Source organism: Neoarius graeffei, chromosome 2 (assembly GCF_027579695.1).
Source record: "Neoarius graeffei isolate fNeoGra1 chromosome 2, fNeoGra1.pri, whole genome shotgun sequence".
NCBI lineage: Eukaryota > Metazoa > Chordata > Actinopteri > Siluriformes > Ariidae > Neoarius > Neoarius graeffei.
The window spans coordinates 1,246,221-1,266,178 of NC_083570.1; the positions used below are offsets into that span (position 1 = coordinate 1,246,221).

General features: G+C 44.1%; 1 protein-coding gene across 4 annotated transcripts in view; it reads right to left on the reverse strand.

The window, feature by feature from the left end:
* Nucleotides 1–19,958, reverse strand: part of zc3h14 (zinc finger CCCH-type containing 14) — a 24,643-nt gene continuing 4,685 nt past the window's right edge. The window contains exons 2-18 of one of the 4 annotated variants that reach the window (XM_060913549.1): nt 10,184–10,226; nt 9,985–10,099; nt 8,122–8,162; nt 7,878–8,037; nt 7,506–7,794; nt 7,013–7,173; nt 3,519–3,619; nt 3,267–3,404; nt 3,078–3,149; nt 2,842–3,001; nt 2,563–2,741; nt 2,307–2,454; nt 2,088–2,224; nt 684–749; nt 471–547; nt 282–388; nt 1–202 (exon numbers count right to left, since the gene is read on the reverse strand). In XM_060913549.1, the coding sequence (XP_060769532.1) occupies nt 199–202; nt 282–388; nt 471–547; nt 684–749; nt 2,088–2,224; nt 2,307–2,454; nt 2,563–2,741; nt 2,842–3,001; nt 3,078–3,149; nt 3,267–3,404; nt 3,519–3,619; nt 7,013–7,173; nt 7,506–7,794; nt 7,878–8,037; nt 8,122–8,162; nt 9,985–10,099; nt 10,184–10,226 (1,998 nt within the window). In that variant the 3' untranslated portion in view covers nt 1–198. Of the gene's footprint in view, nt 203–281; nt 389–470; nt 548–683; nt 750–2,087; nt 2,225–2,306; nt 2,455–2,562; nt 2,742–2,841; nt 3,002–3,077; nt 3,150–3,266; nt 3,405–3,518; nt 3,620–7,012; nt 7,174–7,505; nt 7,795–7,877; nt 8,038–8,121; nt 8,163–9,866; nt 9,958–9,984; nt 10,100–10,183; nt 10,227–19,958 lie in introns of those variants that run through there. The other 3 variants (XM_060913551.1, XM_060913550.1, XM_060913553.1) reach the window with 3 other exon arrangements.

A 19,958-nucleotide genomic window follows, 5' to 3' on the forward strand; every position in this document is an offset into this window, starting at 1 on the left:
TCCAACATGCCCACAATCATTTTATTCATCATCTTTTAATGCCAGAATGAGGCAATCTACAAAAAAAAAATCCAGTTTTTTTTTAAAAACAATCAAAACATAGAATTGAGAATAATAATTAAAAAAAAAAAAACAGGCTCCTGAGGTTCAGTGGTGATCAGGCTCTACAGACAGGAATGATGAAGCCGCATGTCCGTTTCAGCTGTGGGACAAAACACACATGGTTTTCCCCAGATGTTAACAGCATGGAAGAAAGCTGAAGTTCTGAGAGAGAGAGATACCTGGCCTGAGCTTTAGTCCACTTGAGGGCATGTCTGGGTGGTACGGAGGCTGGTGGATGGTAGAAGGTGCATCCTGCACGGTGACAGTGTGCTGCAAAGCGACATAGCTACAACACACACAGGTGATTAACTGGGCTCACTAATCTCTGAAATAGCGGTCTTTAATGTTCACACGGAGTATGAACTTACTTTAGGATGATAGAAGGTACAGTCTGTCCTCTTACACTCCGGGAAGAAACGACACACACTGCTGGACTGAGGAGGAGCTACACACACACACACACACACACAATGTTGTAAAATAACACTACAATGATGCAGCCATGATCATGGGTTGTTGGCTCCAGTACCCCGAGCGCCAAAATAAAACCAGATTTCTCCCATGTTCCTGTATAAACCCACCATTATTTGCTCTCTGTTCACGCTTGTCTCTTGTGGGCGTGGCCTGTCCATCCAGCACGCCGAGCTCTGATGATAAAGGGAAGGAGTCAAACCCTACAGCCTGAAGTTTTTCTTACATTTTAGTTTCAGACTAAGTTTGTTGTCGAGCTTAAAGTGCTGATGACACGTTTGGCGATGTTTTATAACAATTCCCGATGATCCATATATTAATTCACGAAGGCAGCTATTTGGGCAAATTTGACGGGGCTGCAGCACCCAGGAGACGAAAGAGGAGGAGGAGCTATATGACGTCAGCGAAAGAACCTTCCTCCTAACTTACCAGTTTGTTGTTGATGCGACAGGTGTTCAGTTTATCATTATTAGTATTTTTATTAGACATGTATATTAGTTATTATGCCTTCGCGTTGTGTTGCCGGCTTTTGCTCCAAAACCCACAAGGATGGGGTAAGTTTATTCAAGTTTCTGAGAGATCCCGAGCTGCAAGTCAGGCGCACTCGTGACAAGTGGGAGCCCTCACCAACATCCGTCCTGTGCTCTGAACACTTGGATTTGGATTGTTTTGACACCCTTCCCAGCTTAAAGGAATCTCTTGGGTGTTCAGTTCAGCACAAACGTGTGCTGCTACCATCAGCAGTGCCGACACAGTGTTGCCAGATACTGCTGACGTTTTCCAGCCCAAAATGCACTTGAAACTGCCCAACTGGGCGGGATTCCTCCCAATCTGGCAACACTGCCAGTATTCCGGAAGGGTCTACTAGTAGCTACGCCGGATCCAAAGACAGTCCTCCTGTCAGAACACGTGTCGTGAAACGACATAAGATAAAGGTACGTAGAGCTATAGATTCTACATGATAATCATAAAGTCGGCGTGATATCAGTCTTGTGAAAGCTTGCGGCTTTCATGTAACTGCCGCCTAGCAACGAGAGGCAAAGGGTAGGCATCATAGATTCTATTCGGAAGAGATCAGCACAATTCTAGACTCCCAGAAGAGGAAGAGCTAGCACTAGAGAGTTCACCGGCGTTTTCATGCGCCATTTCCATTGAGTAGAACAGCGGCGTGTTCTTCCGCTGACGTCACAGCATGGCCGCGAGCCACGGGCCCAGTTTTCTTGCGCTGTGCAATTAAAAGTTGGATATTTGCGTAACAGCTTCTTTTCACGTAATTATAACAGAAATCTAACATGTTTGTATAGTTTATTTAAGAAATTGCATAGAGTCATGTTCGTGTCATCAGCACTTTAATTCTGTCGCATCAGATTTCCAGAAAGTTCTACATGGTGTCTTGAGTGATGTAGACGAGGCCGAGGAAGAATAACACAATCTGCAAACTGTTATATTTTGTGAAAAACGGACTCCTTTCTGGTATAGACCACACCCACTTCCGATGTAAATCTTAAACGCACCTGGTTTGGGAGGCTGCAGCAGGGCTCTGTGGCTGACGTGTGTGTACGGACAGCTGGGTTTGGAACACTTGCTGTCGTATTTACAGTTAGGATGGATGAACAGACACTTCTCTCCATACACACAGCTGGGAAACGTCCTACACACACACACACACACACACAGGTTATACACACACACACACCTTACAGGAAATCACTAGTGTGTGTGTGCACACATACTTGCACTGTGTTGTAGGATGGTGATACACACACTCGTCTCCACTCTTACATGCGGGCCAGAACTTGCAGCGCTCCAGAACCTTTTGTCTCTTCACCTGCACTGGTTCCTCCTCCATCTGTTCCTCTCCCTCCATCATCATCCCTTCATCTGAGAAACAGAGAATCTCTCACACAGTATCCTATGGGTTTAACGGTCACATGATTGGCCAATCCAGTTTTAGCAAGAGAGAGAGAGTGTGCGTGTCCATCCCCTCACCATCATACGAGAGGTCAGAGGTCATGCTGAGGTGCACTGGTTTTGTCCTGTGCTCGGCTGAGGGGTCCAAGGTCATGGGGGTGTGGTCAGTGTCCATGTCGTGTTCAGTGAGACTGGCGAGAGGACTCGGCACCCCGTCTAACGTCACGATGAACTTTGGACTGCACTCGGATCTTTCTCTGAGGAGGCACATGCGCAAGATCACCACCACCGTCGTCGTCGTCGCCGCTATTCTCCTACGTGTTCTGGAGGTAACGTGCAGAACTAATGAAAGCTCACCTGGCCTGCACTGTGCGTGGAGTGGTGGGCGGGGCCTCCTCCTGATCAACAACTTCCAGCCTGCTCCTGATTGGTGGATTCTGTTCCAGCTCTGGTTTCCTGACGATGAAGGAGCGAGTGTCCAGAGCCTTCAGTCTCGCCGTCTCCAACAGGTGCAACTCTGAACACAACAGGAAGTGAGGTCATCTTTACTGAGAAAAATAAATCGCTGTAGGGGATATCGAGTTAAATCTTACCAAACTGCTGCTCTCTGCTCCCATCATCTGGCAGATCCTGCTGCAGTCGTGAGGCCAGAGAGCGAGAAGGGACTAGAGAGAGAGAGAGAGAGAGAGAGAGAGAGAGAGAGAGAGAGAGAGAGAGAATAAAGGGCTCACTTTAATGAGAATTGCTTTGGTGTGCTGTCTGTTCAAGAGGCGGAGTCTCACTATTTGGGCGGGTGTGTTGCGCTTCCTGTGGGAGGAGCTCGTGCAGGTGCTCTTGGACCAATCGGATGGCGGCTCTGTTCAGGTCATCACTCGCTGATCGCGTTCGTGGCGCCACAGGAACGGTCTGTCGCTGAGGGACTGTGTGGTTGCCAAGGGAACGGCACACAAACAAACTGCAGTGAGATTCTGAGATTACACATGAGATTGAGATGTTTTTTTTTTTTTTAAAGTGTGTGTGTGTGTCTCTCTCACTGGTGTACGCAGCTGTGGTCTTGCTGATGGAGTCCTGAGCCTCAGAAATAGCCTTCAGGATTAAATTCTTGTTGGCCTGTTTTGCTGGAGGCAGAGATGGTCTGTAGAAACACAACAACAAAACACACACCTTAACTAATACAGGTAAAGCACCACAGCACCTTCTCACCCTGTCTAAACAGCCCTGTTCAAATCAGCTGATCTGAGCATCCGTTCCTTTCAGTGATGATGTGCCACTGCTCACCCCACCCCCCTCTGCCACCAGCCAATCAGGTAGCACTTTCTTCATGAATATTCATTCACAAAGGCAGTTTTCAAGCAATAAGTGATGATACTCAGGTGGTGTTTACATTAGACCGTATCGTTTTCGTCGCGGATGCACTGTCCGTGCACATTAAAACGCCGGGAAACGACTCCACAGGCGGAACAGTTTGAATCCGCCAGGGCCCACGTATTCAGCCCGGTACGTATCTGATCCGGTGCTGTGTAAACATTGAGAAACGAGGATACGCAGTGCTGAGCTCTAGCTGACGTCGTCATTGGACGACGTCACTGTGACATCCACCTTCCTGATTCGCTGGCGTTGGTCATGCTGAAAAACAGCGCGGACGGCTCAGTCCCGAATCACTGCTTGTGAGCTGCGCAGGGCCGGAGTGCGCAATGATGGATGGCGCAATGCTACAGAGCCTAATCTAGGAATTTGAAAACAGGGGACAGATCCCTCACTAGTTGTAGAAACAGGGGACAGAAAATATTAACATGGGTAAGAATATCCCTCGTTTGTTCCAGTTAGCGGGGACAGAAAAATAAGTAATACACTGGTAGATATTTTCAAGAGTACATATATAAACAGAACAGTTTTATTAATCTTTACTTTTAGAATATCATTAACATAATACTAAATTGAACTGTCAACAAGAAAAATTAAACAAAAAAAAAAAATCTAGCAATCATGTAGAATGTGTAAGATGACCAGGACTACAAAAATGCAGAAAAATAGGCTTTACTTATCCAAATGCATCTGTTGGTGCACCTGCAAACTCATGAGGGTTGAAAAAGGTGACAAACTACCGGTAACCCCCCGGCCCCCTTAAACAGCGCGCGATCAAGGACAATAAAGGGAAAAGACAACATTTAAAACAAAGACGAGATTTATTCATTTTTAGCTTTGCAATTTTCAGTTTTGCATCTGACACCTCATTACATTACCATTAAGGAAGGAAAAGTATAAAAAAGTAAAATTTGAATTTAAAAAAGTAATTTTTGAAGTGTGACACTGGAAACTTTCTTCAGCAGACCAGTTTATCATTTTTTAGACCTTTTGGCCCGAACAAGCCGTTCAAGGGCACGTTTATGCTGCTCTGCCATGTGCCTCTTTCACGCCATGCTATTCTTCTTCACCACCTCTGCCCCATTACCAGCAGCACACCAAATTCAGCCCTCCTTTCCTTCAGTGCTGCCAAATTCATGGTGTGAGAGAGTGTGTGTGTGTGTGTGTGTGTGTGTGTGAGTGAGAGAGAATCTCTCTCACTCACACAACTAACTGGTTCTCTGAATACAACCGAGATCAACACATATTATGTTATAATTTTGACAATCCCACCAATAGTTTCACATAAAAATGATTTCTCTTACCCAAAACACGCGTTTATAGATCCTTATGTTCAACAAAAAATGACTTTATTCAAACTGATTTGACATTTTTTTCTGTTTTGTTTCAGCCCACAGAAACATCTTCCGTGTCGCGCGTTCGGTTCAAACGTAACAGCCCCGCCCCTTGCGTCTTACGTCATAAAAACGCGACTCACAGACCACCGAATCACAGGTACCAAAAAAAACACCCTAAAGCCTCTTTAAATCGCACTCATCGTAACACAGCTTTCTCCGCATACTAAAAATATGTTTTTCCGTCTCCAGATGTAATATAGAGTTCCGGAAAAAATATGATTCCGTGAGCTGTTTTCAAGACTCAGTGTCCCGTTCTGCATTGCGTTTGGATGATCTCTGCCATCCTCCTATACACACCCGTATTCAAGAAAACCCCGCCTCTATTCAGTTACAATTCGCGGATACTGTCCAGCGTTCTGTAAGACTATTGGCTCGTTGGAATGTCATCCAATCAGAGAGACGTTTGAAGTATGAAGAAGGCGGAAATGGTCTGAATGTGGGTGTGAGGAGAAAAGTAGTAGTACATTGAAACCAAATGTTCGGCAACGTAGCCTCGCGCACCAAAAAAAAAAAAAACTCCTCGGATCTACACGATTCACACAAGTGACCTATTTTGGGATCAAAACGGCGAATTTCGCCGAAAGGTGACTAGTTTGCAGGTATGAAGTGCAGAGAACCTCACAGCACAACATGAAGTTACCTTAAAATATAATATAAATGCCTCAGCTTTCTTGTAAGAAAAAACACTATTAATACTAGTACTGTGTGCAGGCAGTCTCTCCTGAAGACTAAATTAAACAATAATTATAAACTAATAAAATAAATGGCTCAGGCTTCATAGAAGAAAAAAAAAAACAAACAATGGAAAATAAAATACCATTTTGGCAAAAATGTTGGCATCCATTAATTTCTTGTATCAAGTTAAAAAAAAAAGTGCACACAGTCCTTCACTGTAAACATAACACACTTTCATGCAGTGTTGCCAGATACTGCTGACGTTTTCCAGCCTAAATATGTTCAAAACCCGCCAAAATGCACTTAAAACCGCCCAATCTGGCAACACTGCGCACATGCTGCTTCTCTTGAACGTATGCACGGAAGTAAGGCGGAAGGTAGTTTGTCGACGTCACCGCAAGACGACGCCAACGATTGGTCAAATTTGCGGGAAAGTTGCGGTGATTGGATAGAATTGCAACACCGCCCTGAATTCGCGGGGATTGGTTGAATTTGCGTTGATGTTGCAAATCGCGAAATCCTGGAGGCTCTGATCGTTATGTTTGGATGAGACAGAACGATATGCCATGTGCTTTTGGGTATTTTTAAAACACTTCACACGATTGGTTGAGATGCACTGTCTTCCGGTTCAGTGGCCAATGATATAATAGTTCAGAAAACTGTTTTACCCGCTGAATAAACCATTCGGAATACTTCAGTCCTTTCCGATAGGTGTGTAAACAACGCTATATTTACCGCAGTGCTTGCTAGCGGGTGCTGACAAATTGATACGCACAAGATTCAGTAAAACGCGACTACACGCTCTCTACTTATAAATGCGCGACATCACTCTCGCGCCCGAAAAGTGGATGTGCGACAGACAGATAAAAAAAACGCGTATTACGCGCCCTAGATTAGGCTCTGTGCTAACGATCTCCCCTTGGGACACAGAAAGAGGAGCTGAATCAAACGGCTTTTGAAGCTTATGGTTTCTGAAACGGGCCGGACTGTCTTATCAGTGTGTGTGTGTTGGTCGGCTGCAGAGCCCCAAATGTATTTGCACAAACACCTTAAAAAAAAAAAAATTATAATAAGGGAAAGTTGAAACAGACTTGCGCTCTGGTTTCGGTGGCAGAGAAACTCGACTCGGCACGCCGTAATCTTCCTCATCCTCCTCGTCCTCGTCGCTCTCATAAAGTTGCTCCTGACCTTTCTGAATCCGAACCACAGAGCTCGCCATGGGAGCTTTCCTTTTCCGTGAAAATTCTTCCTGCTGTGAGATCGGGGGGGTGTAAAATACATAAAAACAAATAAATAAACGCTACAAAACCTCCATTCCTTTTTTTGATCCCATTTTTACAGTGAGAAAACAACATTGAGCAAATTCATGCACCAATAAAAGTAATTTAAAAAACTTACACTGATCAAACCGTGATTTATTTATTTTTTTTTAGCAATCAGAGCAAAACGAAATTGATGGCTGGATGAACAGATTAGTTATTAAAATGTTTATTCGGTTAGTTGCCTAATCAGCATAAACCACATGAATATTTAACAAATGTAATTGCAACATTTAATAATAATAAGTAATCTGGAACTCCTCACCTTACTGCTACCTTCTCTGTAGCTCCGCCCATAAACAGAGCTCGACCTTTCCTGACCTCTCATGACCTCAGACGACCTGTAACTCTCCTCAGCTCTTCCCGAACTCCGATCGGATGAACGGCTGGTTAAGGGGTGGGGCTTCCCAGAAGTGGTGAATCTGGGGTCATTGGTAATGAGGTCATCGTCCTCCAGATCAGGTTTGATGTCGATGATGGCTTCAGTGGAGTGTTCGAGCAGAGGCTTTACTGCGGAGGTCAGTCTGGAGGACGAGCGGTCAGAGGATGCTCTCCTGAAACACACGTTAATGTGTGTGTGTTAGCACACATGCACATATTAAACCCCTGACCAGAACGCACTAAAACATACAGTCACCTGCCATGGTGCTCGTGGGCGGAGCTAGACACCCGTCCTTCTAACCTATCAGAGCGCGAGCTGGACACAGTGAGAGCTCGAGACTCCTCCCCTTTGTGCTCTTCCCGACTGGATGTGCTGGTATCAGACGGGAGTTGTTTAGTGCGGATAGAGGCGGGTTCTAAACGCAGAACAGAAAATAATGAGGTTTCTTATTCAGAGTGATGATGAATGTGTACATAAACTACGTGTGTGTCAGTCATACCTACTGCAGCTGATCGGAGCTTCTCCAGCACTCCATGTAACCTGTAACACACAATCACATCTCCTCTGTACTCATTCATCACACCTGTGACCATCAGTGATGGAGAAATATTCAACGTACTGATGCACTGTGAATTCTCTTGAGAAAGAATCCCACTTAAAAAGATGAGAGGCCTGTAATTTTCATCAACTATGAGAGACAGAATGGGGGGAAAGAATCCAGGAAATCACATTGTAGGATTTTTAATGAATTAATTGGTAAATTCCTCTGTAAAATAAGTATTTGGTCGCCTACAAACGAGCAGGATTTCTGGCTCTCACAGACCTGTAACTTCTTCTTTAAGAGGCTCCTCTGTCCTCCACTCGTTACCTGTATTAATGGCACCTGTTTGAACTCATTATCAGTATAAAAGACACCTGTCCACAACCTCAAACAGTCACACTCCAAACTCCACTATGGCCAAGACCAAAGAGCTGTCAAAGGACACCAGAAACAAAATTGTAGACCTGCACCAGGCTGAGAAGACTGAATCTGCAATAGGTAAGCAGCTTGGTGTGAAGAAATCAACTGTGGGAGCAATTATTAGAAAATGGAAGACATACAAGACCACTGATAATCTCCCTCGATCTGGGGCTCCACGCAAGATCTCACGCCGTGGGGTCAAAATTATTACAAGAACGGTGAGCAAAAATCCCAGAACCACACGGGGGGACCTAGTGAATGACCTGCAGAGAGCTGGGACCAAAGTAACAAAGGCTACCATCAGTAACGCACTACGCCGCCAGGGACTCAAATCCTGCAGTGCCAGACGTGTCCCCCTGCTTAAGCCAGTACATGTCCAGGCCCGTCTGAAGTTTGCTAGAGAGCATTTGGATGATCCAGAAGAGGATTGGGAGAATGTCATATGGTCCGATGAAACCATTTTGGTAAAAACTCAACTTGTCGTGTTTGGAGGAGAAAGAATGCTGAGTTGCATCCAAAGAACACCATACCTACTGTGAAGCATGGGGGTGGAAACATCATGCTTTGGGGCCGTTTTTCTGCAAAGGGACCAGGACGACTGATCCGTGTAAAGGAAAGAATGAATGGGGCCATGTATCGTGAGATTTTGAGTGAAAACCTCCTTCCATCAGCAAGTGCATTGAAGATGAAACGTGGCTGGGTCTTTCAGCATGACAATGATCCCAAACACACCGCCCGGGCAACGAAGGAGTGGCTTCGTAAGAAGCATTTCAAGGTCCTGGAGTGGCCTAGCCAATCTCCAGATCTCAACCCCATAGGAAATCTTTGGAGGGAGTCGAAAATCCGTGTTGCCCAGCGACAGCCCCAAAACATCACTGCTCTAGAGGAGATCTGCATGGAGGAATGGGCCAAAATACCAGCAACAGTGTGTGAAAACCTTGTGAAGACTTACAGAAAACGTTTGACCTCTGTCATTGCCAACAAAGGGTATATAACAAAGTATTGAGATGAACTTTTGTTATTGACCAAATACTTATTTTCCACCATAATTTGCAAATAAATTCATTAAAAATCCTACAATGTGATTTCCTGGATTCTTTCCCCCCATTCTGTCTCTCATAGTTGAAGTGTACCTATGATGAAAATTACAGGCCTCTCTCATCTTTTTAAGTGGGAGAACTTGCACAATTGGTGACTGACTAAATACTTTTTTGCCCCACTGTAACTGTCTAACCACACGGTCAAACTGATGGTGGTGTTGCGAAGCTGTGTAGTCGTCTTACCACATGATGAACTTAACGATGTCATTTAGCTGTGTGTAGCTGTCGTACCACATTGTGAACTTGAGGTCATTTAGCTGTGTCTAGGTGTGGTGCAGCTGTGTGCAGATGTTAGTCCTACCACACGGTGAACTTGATGGTGTTGTTGCCCAGAAACAGCGAGAGATCGTCAGCCATTTGCTGAGCGTTCTTCTTATTGGCCACCATCACCATGATGTAATCAGGAAGCTCCTCGTCTGGGATAAGAGAACACACACGGTCTCTCACACACGGTTTAAAACGCACACCTAAAGGATACAGAGTGTATATCAGGAGCTTACCCACATATGCCCCCAACTCCTGAAGCTTCCCTTTAATTGCCGCCTGAAACACAAAACACACAGAGACACGTTAATGACAGTGAGTGTAAAATGAATATTAATGAGTGCCTGGTGAATACTGATTAGTGAATATTAATGAGCATATACTGTGCTCAAAACGTACTTTTAACTGTTTTCCCTCAGATGTGTTTTTTAACTTTAGTATACATAATTCATATACAATTTAAAATACGTTAAAAAATTAGATGCATACGTAGAATTAACCAGATTAATGCTGGAATATCTGTTCCTTACATTGGAATAAGCACAATCTCGCTCTCGCTCTCTCAAATATCCATCAGTCAGAGACTTAGTACAATGTTTAGGCTATAAAAATAGAAAGGCTTCATTAAACAAACTAACTGGTGATATGCGTAATCTAATTCACATTTTCCGTCCTCTAAACCTCAGTGCAAAAGGTGTGTTTGTGTGTCAGAGAGAAAAGATAAACGCAGCTTTCTGAGATAATCCTGAGGTCAGACTGATTCTTTCATGACCACGATGTCTCCAAAACAACGCATGCTAAAGTACAAATCTGGGTTCAGTGGGAAGCAGAATGATGATTATTATTAACATCAAACGAACATGATCATTATATTCCACCATCACGGACTTTCCACCTCTCTCCACCCTTCATCTTGGTTTACAAACAGTTTATTAAGTGCCTGTCCAGAGAGGAGAATATTTTGGATCACCGCTCCACTCCAGTCAGCAGTGCCGATCACGCCGTCCCCCTCTGACCAAGTCATGGTCCACCTGATGGAAATTAAAGCTGAGGAAACCTGTAGTGAGGACATCAGAGATGTGGAGAACCTTCAGGCATGCTTGGACATGTTCAGGACTGCGACCAACAGTCTGGATGAGAGGCTGTGACGTCCGACGACAGCTTCTGTGAAGACTGCTGCGTTCCATCATGAACCAGGGTGAGTTACAGTAATGACAAACCCTGGTTCACAGATCAGCTCAGACAGGTAAAGGTGCAGAGGGAAGAAGGGTACAGAAGTGGGGACAGGAACAGGTCTAGGAAGGCGGTGACAGAAGCTAAACGACTGTACTCTGAGAAACTCCAACACCAGTTCTCAGCCTCTGCGTCTGTCTGGAAAGGGCTCAGACTACAAACTGTAGGGGTTCCGCTTCTTAAATGTCCCTTTCCAGAATAGAGAGAGTTGAGGCAGTGGTGGAGGGGAGGGGAGGGGTGGGGATGGGGCCTCCAGGGTGAGAGGTAGAAAAGAAGCCAGTAGAAGTGGGGTAAGTGGGCAAGAGCTGGAGTGTGGAGTCACCGGGGAGGAGATCAGGACAGTCCCGTTGTTTTTCAAAGTGACAGTAGAACTCATTCAGTTGGTTGGCCAGGCGCAAGTCGTTAACAGAGTGGTGTTGATGGTGGAACTGAAATCCACAAAACAGGATCATAGCTCAGGAACCTATACTAGGATCCTGTTTGTAGAGTTTGGTTCCACCTTCAACACCATCATCCTGGCTCTTCTGCAGGACAAGCTCTCCCAGCTGAGCATGCCTGACTCCACCTGCAGGTGTATCACTTACTTCCTGTCTGAAAGGAAGCAGCACATGATGCTGGGGAAACGCGTCTCTGACTCCTGAATCATCAGCACCGGATCCCCCCCAAGGCTGTGTCCTTTCTCCTCGACACCACCAGCTGCACCTCCAGTCATCAGTCCGTCAAGCTCCTGAAGCTCGCAGATGGCACCACCCTCACTGGACTCCTCTCTGATGAGGAGTCTGCTGACAGGTGGGAGATTGACCATCTGGTGTCCTGGTGCAGGCAGAACAACTTAGAGCTCAATGCTCTAAAGATGGTGGAGATGAGTGTAGACTCCAGGAGGAGCTCTGCCACACCCTCCCTCATCACCCTGTTTGACTCCCCAGTGGAGTATTTCCACTTCACTGCAATCATTCAGGACCTCAAGTGGGAGACGAATACCTGCTCTCTCACCAAGAAAGCACAGCAGAGGATGTTCTTCCTGTGTCAGGTGAAGAAGTTCAATCTGCCAAAGACAATGATGGAGCACTTTTACACCACCACCACCTCCTCCATCACTCCTTGAGTCCATCCTCACCACACCATCACTGGTAGAAAGAGCACATGATGGGGGGGGTGGAACCTGCAAACTGAGGACTGCATGACTCCCACCCCCCCAATCATGTGCTCTTTCTACAGGGTCATAATTGAGTGTGTCCTCACTGGCTGCATCACTGCGTGGTACGGAGGCTGCAGTGCCTCCTGCCGGAAGACTCTGCAACGCATAGTGAATGCGGCCAGCAAGATCATTGGTACCCCTCAGCCGTCCCTTACGGGCATCTATCACTCCTGTCTGACCCGCAGAGCCATCAGTATCGCTGGTGACACCTCCCACCCTTCACACTCACTCTTCAGCCTCCTGCCCTCAGGGAAAAGGTACTGGAGCTTCTGGGCCCGCTCCACAAGACTACTGAGTAGCTTCATCCACCGAGCTGTCAGGATGCTGAACTCTACCCTGCCCCTCCCCCCCAGTCTGTAACACATTCATTCACACAAGAAAACTACCTCATCCGTTTGCACATCACACTACAATCATTTGCATTATGGCTGTATCTGCTGCTATTGCTCATTTGCACTACTGTTCATATTCACCTCATAAGCTGCTCTTCTAGCACCTTCTCCGTTACAAACATTGTGGATATATAGTGAATTGACAATAAAGAATCTTTGAATCTTGAACTCTGCCAGGGCCGAGGGTAGACTGCAGTGCATCATTCGCTCTGCTGAGAGGACGATCGGATGCAACCTTCCGTCTCTTCAGGACTGGTACGAGTCCAGAACCCTGAGGGGGGCATAAAGGATTGTGGCCGTCCCCTCTCACCCAAGACACAAATGTTTTGGATCACTCCTGTCTGGTAGGACGTTGCGGTCCATCAGAACCAAAACCTCACACCATAAGGCCAGCTTTTTCCCCCACCGACTAAACTCTCACTCTGAATTTTTTTTTGCACATTCTGGTGTAGCAGGCCAAATTAACCCCTGCCCAGATTGAACCTGGGTATAGTTTGGCCTAGGCCAGAGTATACCCCGGGGGGACAAACTGTCCTAGGCCAAACTATACCCAAGGTGTAAAATAGCCTAGGCCAGTATATACCAGGGTTTTTTCTAGAAAAATTTAGTACGAGGGCGCTCACCATGGCGAGGGAGCGAAGCTGGGGGTGGGGTGGGATGGTGCTGGTTGTCCCCCCCTCTCCGCCGTGCGAAGCCTTTGAAAAATTGAGGCTACAATGGGACATTCTGAGGCTATCTGAGAGGGAAATTGTAACAAATTGTCTGTCAACATTGAAAAGAAAGAAGTAATCATCTTCTGCCCCGGACAGTCTTCGGCTTTCTTCCGTTTCGTGCCGCGGGATGACATCTTTAAATGCCCAAGTGTCAACAAAAACAACTCGCGGACTACTTCTGTCAAAAGCTCCCGCGCCGGTGGGTGAAAGGTCATTCAGTCTCGAGAAATCTCGCTCTACAAGTCAGCTGACCTTGTATGTAACCCATGTCAAATCTCGCGAGAGCAGCCGCGACAAGTAAACAAACATGGCGCCTCAGTCTGGAAAACGCCAATTCGGATTGTTTTTGCACCGTCTGGCGGTGTATCTACTATGATTGGAATATTTTTGGAGCAATTATAACGTATTTGATGATCAGACACATTGTCACGTGGTGTTGCTGGGATGTTTTCACGGAGAAATGATCGTTCTGAGAGATTGCATGTTGTGCAGTAGCATACAAGTGCATGGCCTAAGTGTGACTTGGGGTTCAATCGGCATTTCGGTAAGAGGGCGCACGCCGAGAGTAAGAGGGCGCAGCGCCCCTGTTCCCCGGTTTAGACGAAAGCCTGTATACCCCTCTGTGTAAAGGAGTACATACTCACTTTTTAACCCGGAGGAAACCAAACGGGTTCCTGTTTCCAAGTGATTAAAGTTTCTCTCATTTTGTGCACGCCATTGTTTGTAAATTGAAATCTTTGTAAATTACAGTTAGGAAAGTCTATTTTTACTAGGGCCCTAGCTAGTGAGATGCCGACGTTAAATCCTATTGGCGGGGATAGCTGTCCGTGAAATCAATAGAAGGAATAATGTTTACATAACATCTTGAGCTTCCTTGCACATTTTTCAGTGGACTTGACTGTTTAACGCACTGCTGGCACTGTAACGAAGTAATAAGGCTCAGATGGTTCATGCGTGTACGTAGTGTGTGTGGAGGGGGACGCATTGCTGATCGAGTGACGGTTTTACTTAAAAGTGAGCAGAGCAGGCGGCCTTACTTTTCATTTCATAACGTAATCTTTATTTAGTATACATCTAAGTATTTTTTTTAAACAAATAAATATGCGATTTATTTCACACTGTTTGTTGATACATTGATCCTGATCTACCCTTTCATTTATATCCGTGGACTCGACCATTTAACAGAGATCATATGGCATTCTGTATTTATATTCAGTCTGGTTGAAAGGTCTTGTCCTGTGTACTAAAATGAGTTACCAATACAGAGATGTTGAAGTGGGAAAATGTGTCAAACAGGCCTTCTGTAATGGAAATTTCTAATAAACACTTCAGAACGCTTAGCAGTCATCTTTTCAGTCATTTATTATAGTAAATCATACAAAGGTATATTGGGCCATTATTAAAAAATGTTCTGTTTCCGGTCCACCGGCCGGGTGAGTGCCGTTTGTGCGGTTGAATTTTTTTTTTTTTTTAACGCCGGTTTTTCGACATTTTTTTCGGGTTCGTAAATCTAAAATTGAACTCGACATTTCCGCATTCCCAGGGCTTTCCACTAAGGCTCATACCAGCCAGCCATGACAAATAAGTAGCCAGCCGGGGGGAAGGGAGTAAACACAAAATAAACTCCTGTGCACGCAGTTCCCAGGATTAAATGTATTTTCCACAGACCATTTATTTATTCACTTTACTCAAATACAAAGTAAAATGGCAGTAAATCTTCTTTCTTTTCTTGCGTATTGCATCATGAGGCATCCCTGGCTTGTAAATCTCTTATTTTCAGTGCATGACACATTCACGCAGCTGAGCATGCTATGAATTAACAACGACAACGGTCTGCAGTGGGGCTACACAATTACACACTCAGCCAACATTTCTCCATTTGTGTATGAAAATACACTCCAACCACTCAGTTTGGCTTCATTTACAACCAACGGTGTCTTTTGATGCCAGCACGTAATTGAACGAGAGAAGACTGGTTTACCAGAGACACAATAAGCGTTATCTCTGCTTCTGTTCCCTCCGACACACTACTGCCTCTGAATCAGCTCTAGGCCTAACGCTCGATTTAGAACTACAAAAAGTCCGTGTGTCGGACATTTTAAGTACCTTTGTAAAAATTTTGCAAATGTTGCAGTCAGCATTTAAAATGCTAACTTAAAGTTTTTGTACAAGTTTCAGTTGATTAAACTGTCATTTTATTAAATGTGTCTGCTTTTGTAATAAAAAAGTACTGAAAGAAAAAGCAAACACAGCATTGCGATTTCTTATCCATCCATTAAAAAAAAAAAAAATCCCTCCCTCCCTCCCGAAAATTTTTTTGCTCACCCGGTGGACAGGAAACAGATTTTTTTTTAAGGATGGCCTAAGAAAGGAAAGAAAGAAAGAAATTAAAGCAGAACATCACCTCTAGCGATGCGAGAGTATGAGCGCGCTCTCCGAGTTGTGTTTTTTTTGTGGCTGCTATCTATTATACTCTAAAGGCATTCGCTTGCTGCTTGCAGCTTCACGTGATTGGCTCAAGATTTTCTATGAAGCTTTGTTAAAGCGTGCACCTGGCGTGCTCTGGGATGTGCAGGCGGATGCGTAGTTATGAGAACTCAGACACCCTGCTTATCAGCAAGGCCACAGAAAGGCGATTACGGCATGTGGAAAAACATCTTTCTAAGTTCACTAAGTCACTTGAGCTCAACATACAGAGAAACCGAGAATAATAAATGTTCAGACCTTTCACACAAAATACTGTAATTCTATTGAGATGTAACTCATTGATACATGACAGTTAAATGTTCAACTGTAGCTGTGTACAACTACATTATAATGTTTTGGATCTGTGCTTTTATTTTAATGCGTAAACACTACTGAGAAGTGTGGCAGTAATTTTTGATCTTTGTGAAAGTTTAATATTTTTAGTGATTAAAGTTTTTCTGGTTGAAGTAATAAAAGTCTACGTGTTAAGAGTTTTAAGATTTAGGTCAGTTCACTTTCTCACTTAACTTACCTGACAAAACTGAATTCTCAATAAAATATTGAAAAATTAAGTAATTCTTGTGTATATCGCTCAACACTACCGATATCATGGGGGTATAATTTGGCCAGCTATAAAATATACCCCAGAGTATAAATTGGTCTAGGCCAGGGCTTTTCAAAGTGTGGGGCGCGCCTCCCCTGGGGGGCACCAGAGTTCTTCGGGGGGGCGCAACGTGAGGGAACATAAGCCAGAATAAGTTACTATTGCGGACATTTAGCGAACTTCAGCTAGCCTTTACCAGAGACAAAACAGATCGATTTTTAGTACCTAAAGCTACAGTGAGTGAGGAGACAAGAGTCTGGGCCAAGCAAAAAACCCAGACCCTCCAGGATTTCGCAATTTGCAAATTCAACCAATCCCCACGAATTCAGGGCGGTGTTGCAATTATATCCAATCACCGCAAACTTCCCGCAAATTTGACCAATCGTTGGCGTCGTCTTGCGGTGACGTCGACAAACTACCTTCCGCCATACTTCCGTGTATACGTTCAAGAGAAGCAGCATGCGGCAGTGTTACCAGATTGGGCGGTTTTTGAACATATTTTGGCCTGGAAAACGTCAGCAGTATCTGGCAACACTGCATGTGCTAGTCAGTGTTTATATAGGCTTAAATTCTGTTACTGAAAGTGTGTTATGTTTACAGTGAAGGACTGTGTGCACTTTACATTATTTTTTACTTAATACAAGAAATTAATGGATGCCAACATTTTTGCCAAAATGGTATTTTATTTTCCATTGTTTAGGCGGCTTCAGCATCATACTGTGAGATTCTGTTCAAATTGTTTTTCTTCTATGAAGCCTGAGCCATTTATTTTATTAGTGTATAATTATTGTTTAATTTAGTCTTCAGGAGAGACTGCCTGCACACAGTACTAGTATTAATAGTTTTTTCTTACATGAAAGCTGAGGCGCTTATATTTTAAGGTAACTTCATGTTGTGCTGTGAGGTTCTCTGCACTTTAACTTTTGAACCAACAGGTGCATTTGGATAAGTAAAGCCTATTTTTCTGCATTTTTGTAGTCCTGGTAATCTTTTATATTGGTAACGTTGTTTATAGGACCATTTCTCAGTGTCTTTGTTTTTTTAATCAACAGTTTTTCAGTAATAACTTAATATTTAACATATCACTCAATTTTAATCACAAAAAGAGAAAATCGCAACAATTTCTCGCAACTTTCACTTCCTCCCGCAATGTAATCGCAACAAAAACCTAAAAAACACCACAACTTTCATCGCAATTTTTTGGAAACCCCCGCAACATCAGACATTTTAGCCCGCAACAACCACAAAAAAGGCCCGCGGAATCCTGGAGGGACTGAAAAAAGAAGGAAGTATGACCACGATTATTTAAAGTTTGGATTTTCATGGACTGGATCTGAAGATGCTCCACTGCCACAGTGTGTTGTCTGCCAAGAGGTGCTAGCTAACGATGCTATGAGATGTTTAAAATGTGTAAAAAAAGATGTTTTAAAAAGCACAGATGTTTAAAATGTGTAAAAGAAAAAAATAATGTGTACAACAACCATTTTTTTAAAAAATACGAATGGAACATTAAGTATAGCAACAACAAAAATTGTGAGGGGGGGGCGCTGTTGTTTATTTGCTCTCTGAGGGGGGGCGGACTCTCCCACACTTTGAAAACCCCTGGTCTAGGCTATAACATACCCGGGGTATAATCTAGCCTAGGCCAAACAAAATAATATACGTGTTTCCTGGGTTTTCAAAATAGGGTAGGTCGGTAGGGAAAAAAAAAAAAAAAAAAAAAAATTGTTTATCCCAAAAGTTTACAACAAATTTTCTAGGGTAGGTAGGAAAAAGTGAGAAGTTTCCTTTGAAAACTTTTTTTTTTTTTCAAAATACTCGTTCAAAACTAAACCTAGTCATCAGATATGGTTGATGATATAAGGATGCACTTGTATATAAATTGTTCTAATAATGATGGCGTACTTTCATTTTCCAGGTAAAATGGGAATATTTTGGTGGATGATCCAGTACCTAGATCTATCCCTTCAGTTCTGAACATTTCCAAAATATATTTTTATATACTAGTGGGGACTTTCATACTTAAAACTGACGTCCTGCGTGTTTATCAAAATTGGGTGCGTGCCTAACATCTCGGCCTTAATGACATTGTATTTGCTTCTTATTCTGTCTATGAATGCAATGTTCACTTGTGTCGTTCTAATGAATACAGCTGCTCCGTGCCATTTTCTTTTCAAATAAAGAAACTACATTTCCTATATTTAAGTTTCCTATTCTGTGTTTGTAAATTGTGTTGCAAAATAAATGCAAATGCTTTCATTTTTCAGCCCTGTTAGTCCATGGTTCATACTATTTGCTCTAAGGTTTAAATCAGGAGGAAATCAAGGAACGTATCATTTCACTGACACAAACTCCTCCAATTTCAGATTTATTATCAATTCAGATATCTTAAGTTGAGGATAGAATAGCATTGGAAGTGTTGAATACCTGATTTATACCCTGAGCAAACAGTTCCTTGTGATGTATGCATTATTTCAATCACTATCTAGCCATATCCACACTAAATTATTTTCCCCGCATGAGACCTCTGCCCTGTCCCCAACGAACCAGCGGTGCCAGGGTGGGCTAGCCCCGCGCCTCGGGACGAAGAGCCACGGCGCTCGTTTTTAGTTTCGTTTATCTATTGGCGGCTCCTGCCCGACTTTGGACGCTTGTAACTCGGGCAGGGGAGGTCCCAGCCTCCCCAATTTACTCCTGACGGGCCTCGTGTCTTTTGGCAAATACTGAGTGGTTTATATGACACGCCCTAGCAGTTCTCGTTTGACTCGCCAGGTGGCTGCCAAGCAGGTAGGGTCGGGTGCGAGAAATAGTTTGTTTATTGTGGTCATAAACAGTTGAAGGGTCGTAGTGTTTTTACAGGGTCGGTCGGGTAACCGGAAACACATATATTATTTTGTTTGGCCCTAGGCAACTTTAACCCCGGGTATAGAGAGCGTGCACGTGACGTCACGTGATATTTGTTTATCCGCCATTTTGGACGGCAAAGTCGCGCATAGAACTTGGACGAACCCGTTCTAATTATCAAGTGTGTGGGAGTATATCTTTGGTTATATCTTGTTCAGCATTTGGTTGTACCAATAGACAGGGCCAAAAGGAGGGCGTGTCATTTTATAGATTCCCCGCAGACGCGGACAGACGTGCAAAATGGGTGTCCGCTGTGCGAAGAGAAAACTGGAACCCCAGTTCTACCAGCCGAATTTGTAGTGAACACTTCATATCAGGTAGGTGTAATCTTCTAATTCAATACTCCTAGTACATCTGTTAAGTTGATTTTCGGATTGAATGATAGCTGCATACTTAGAAACTAGACAGTCTGTAACGTTTAAAATGGCTATGCCGAGCCCTACTACCCTGGCCCAGTCTGAGACAATGTTTTATCTTTTTGGCTCATATATGCCTTTGAAA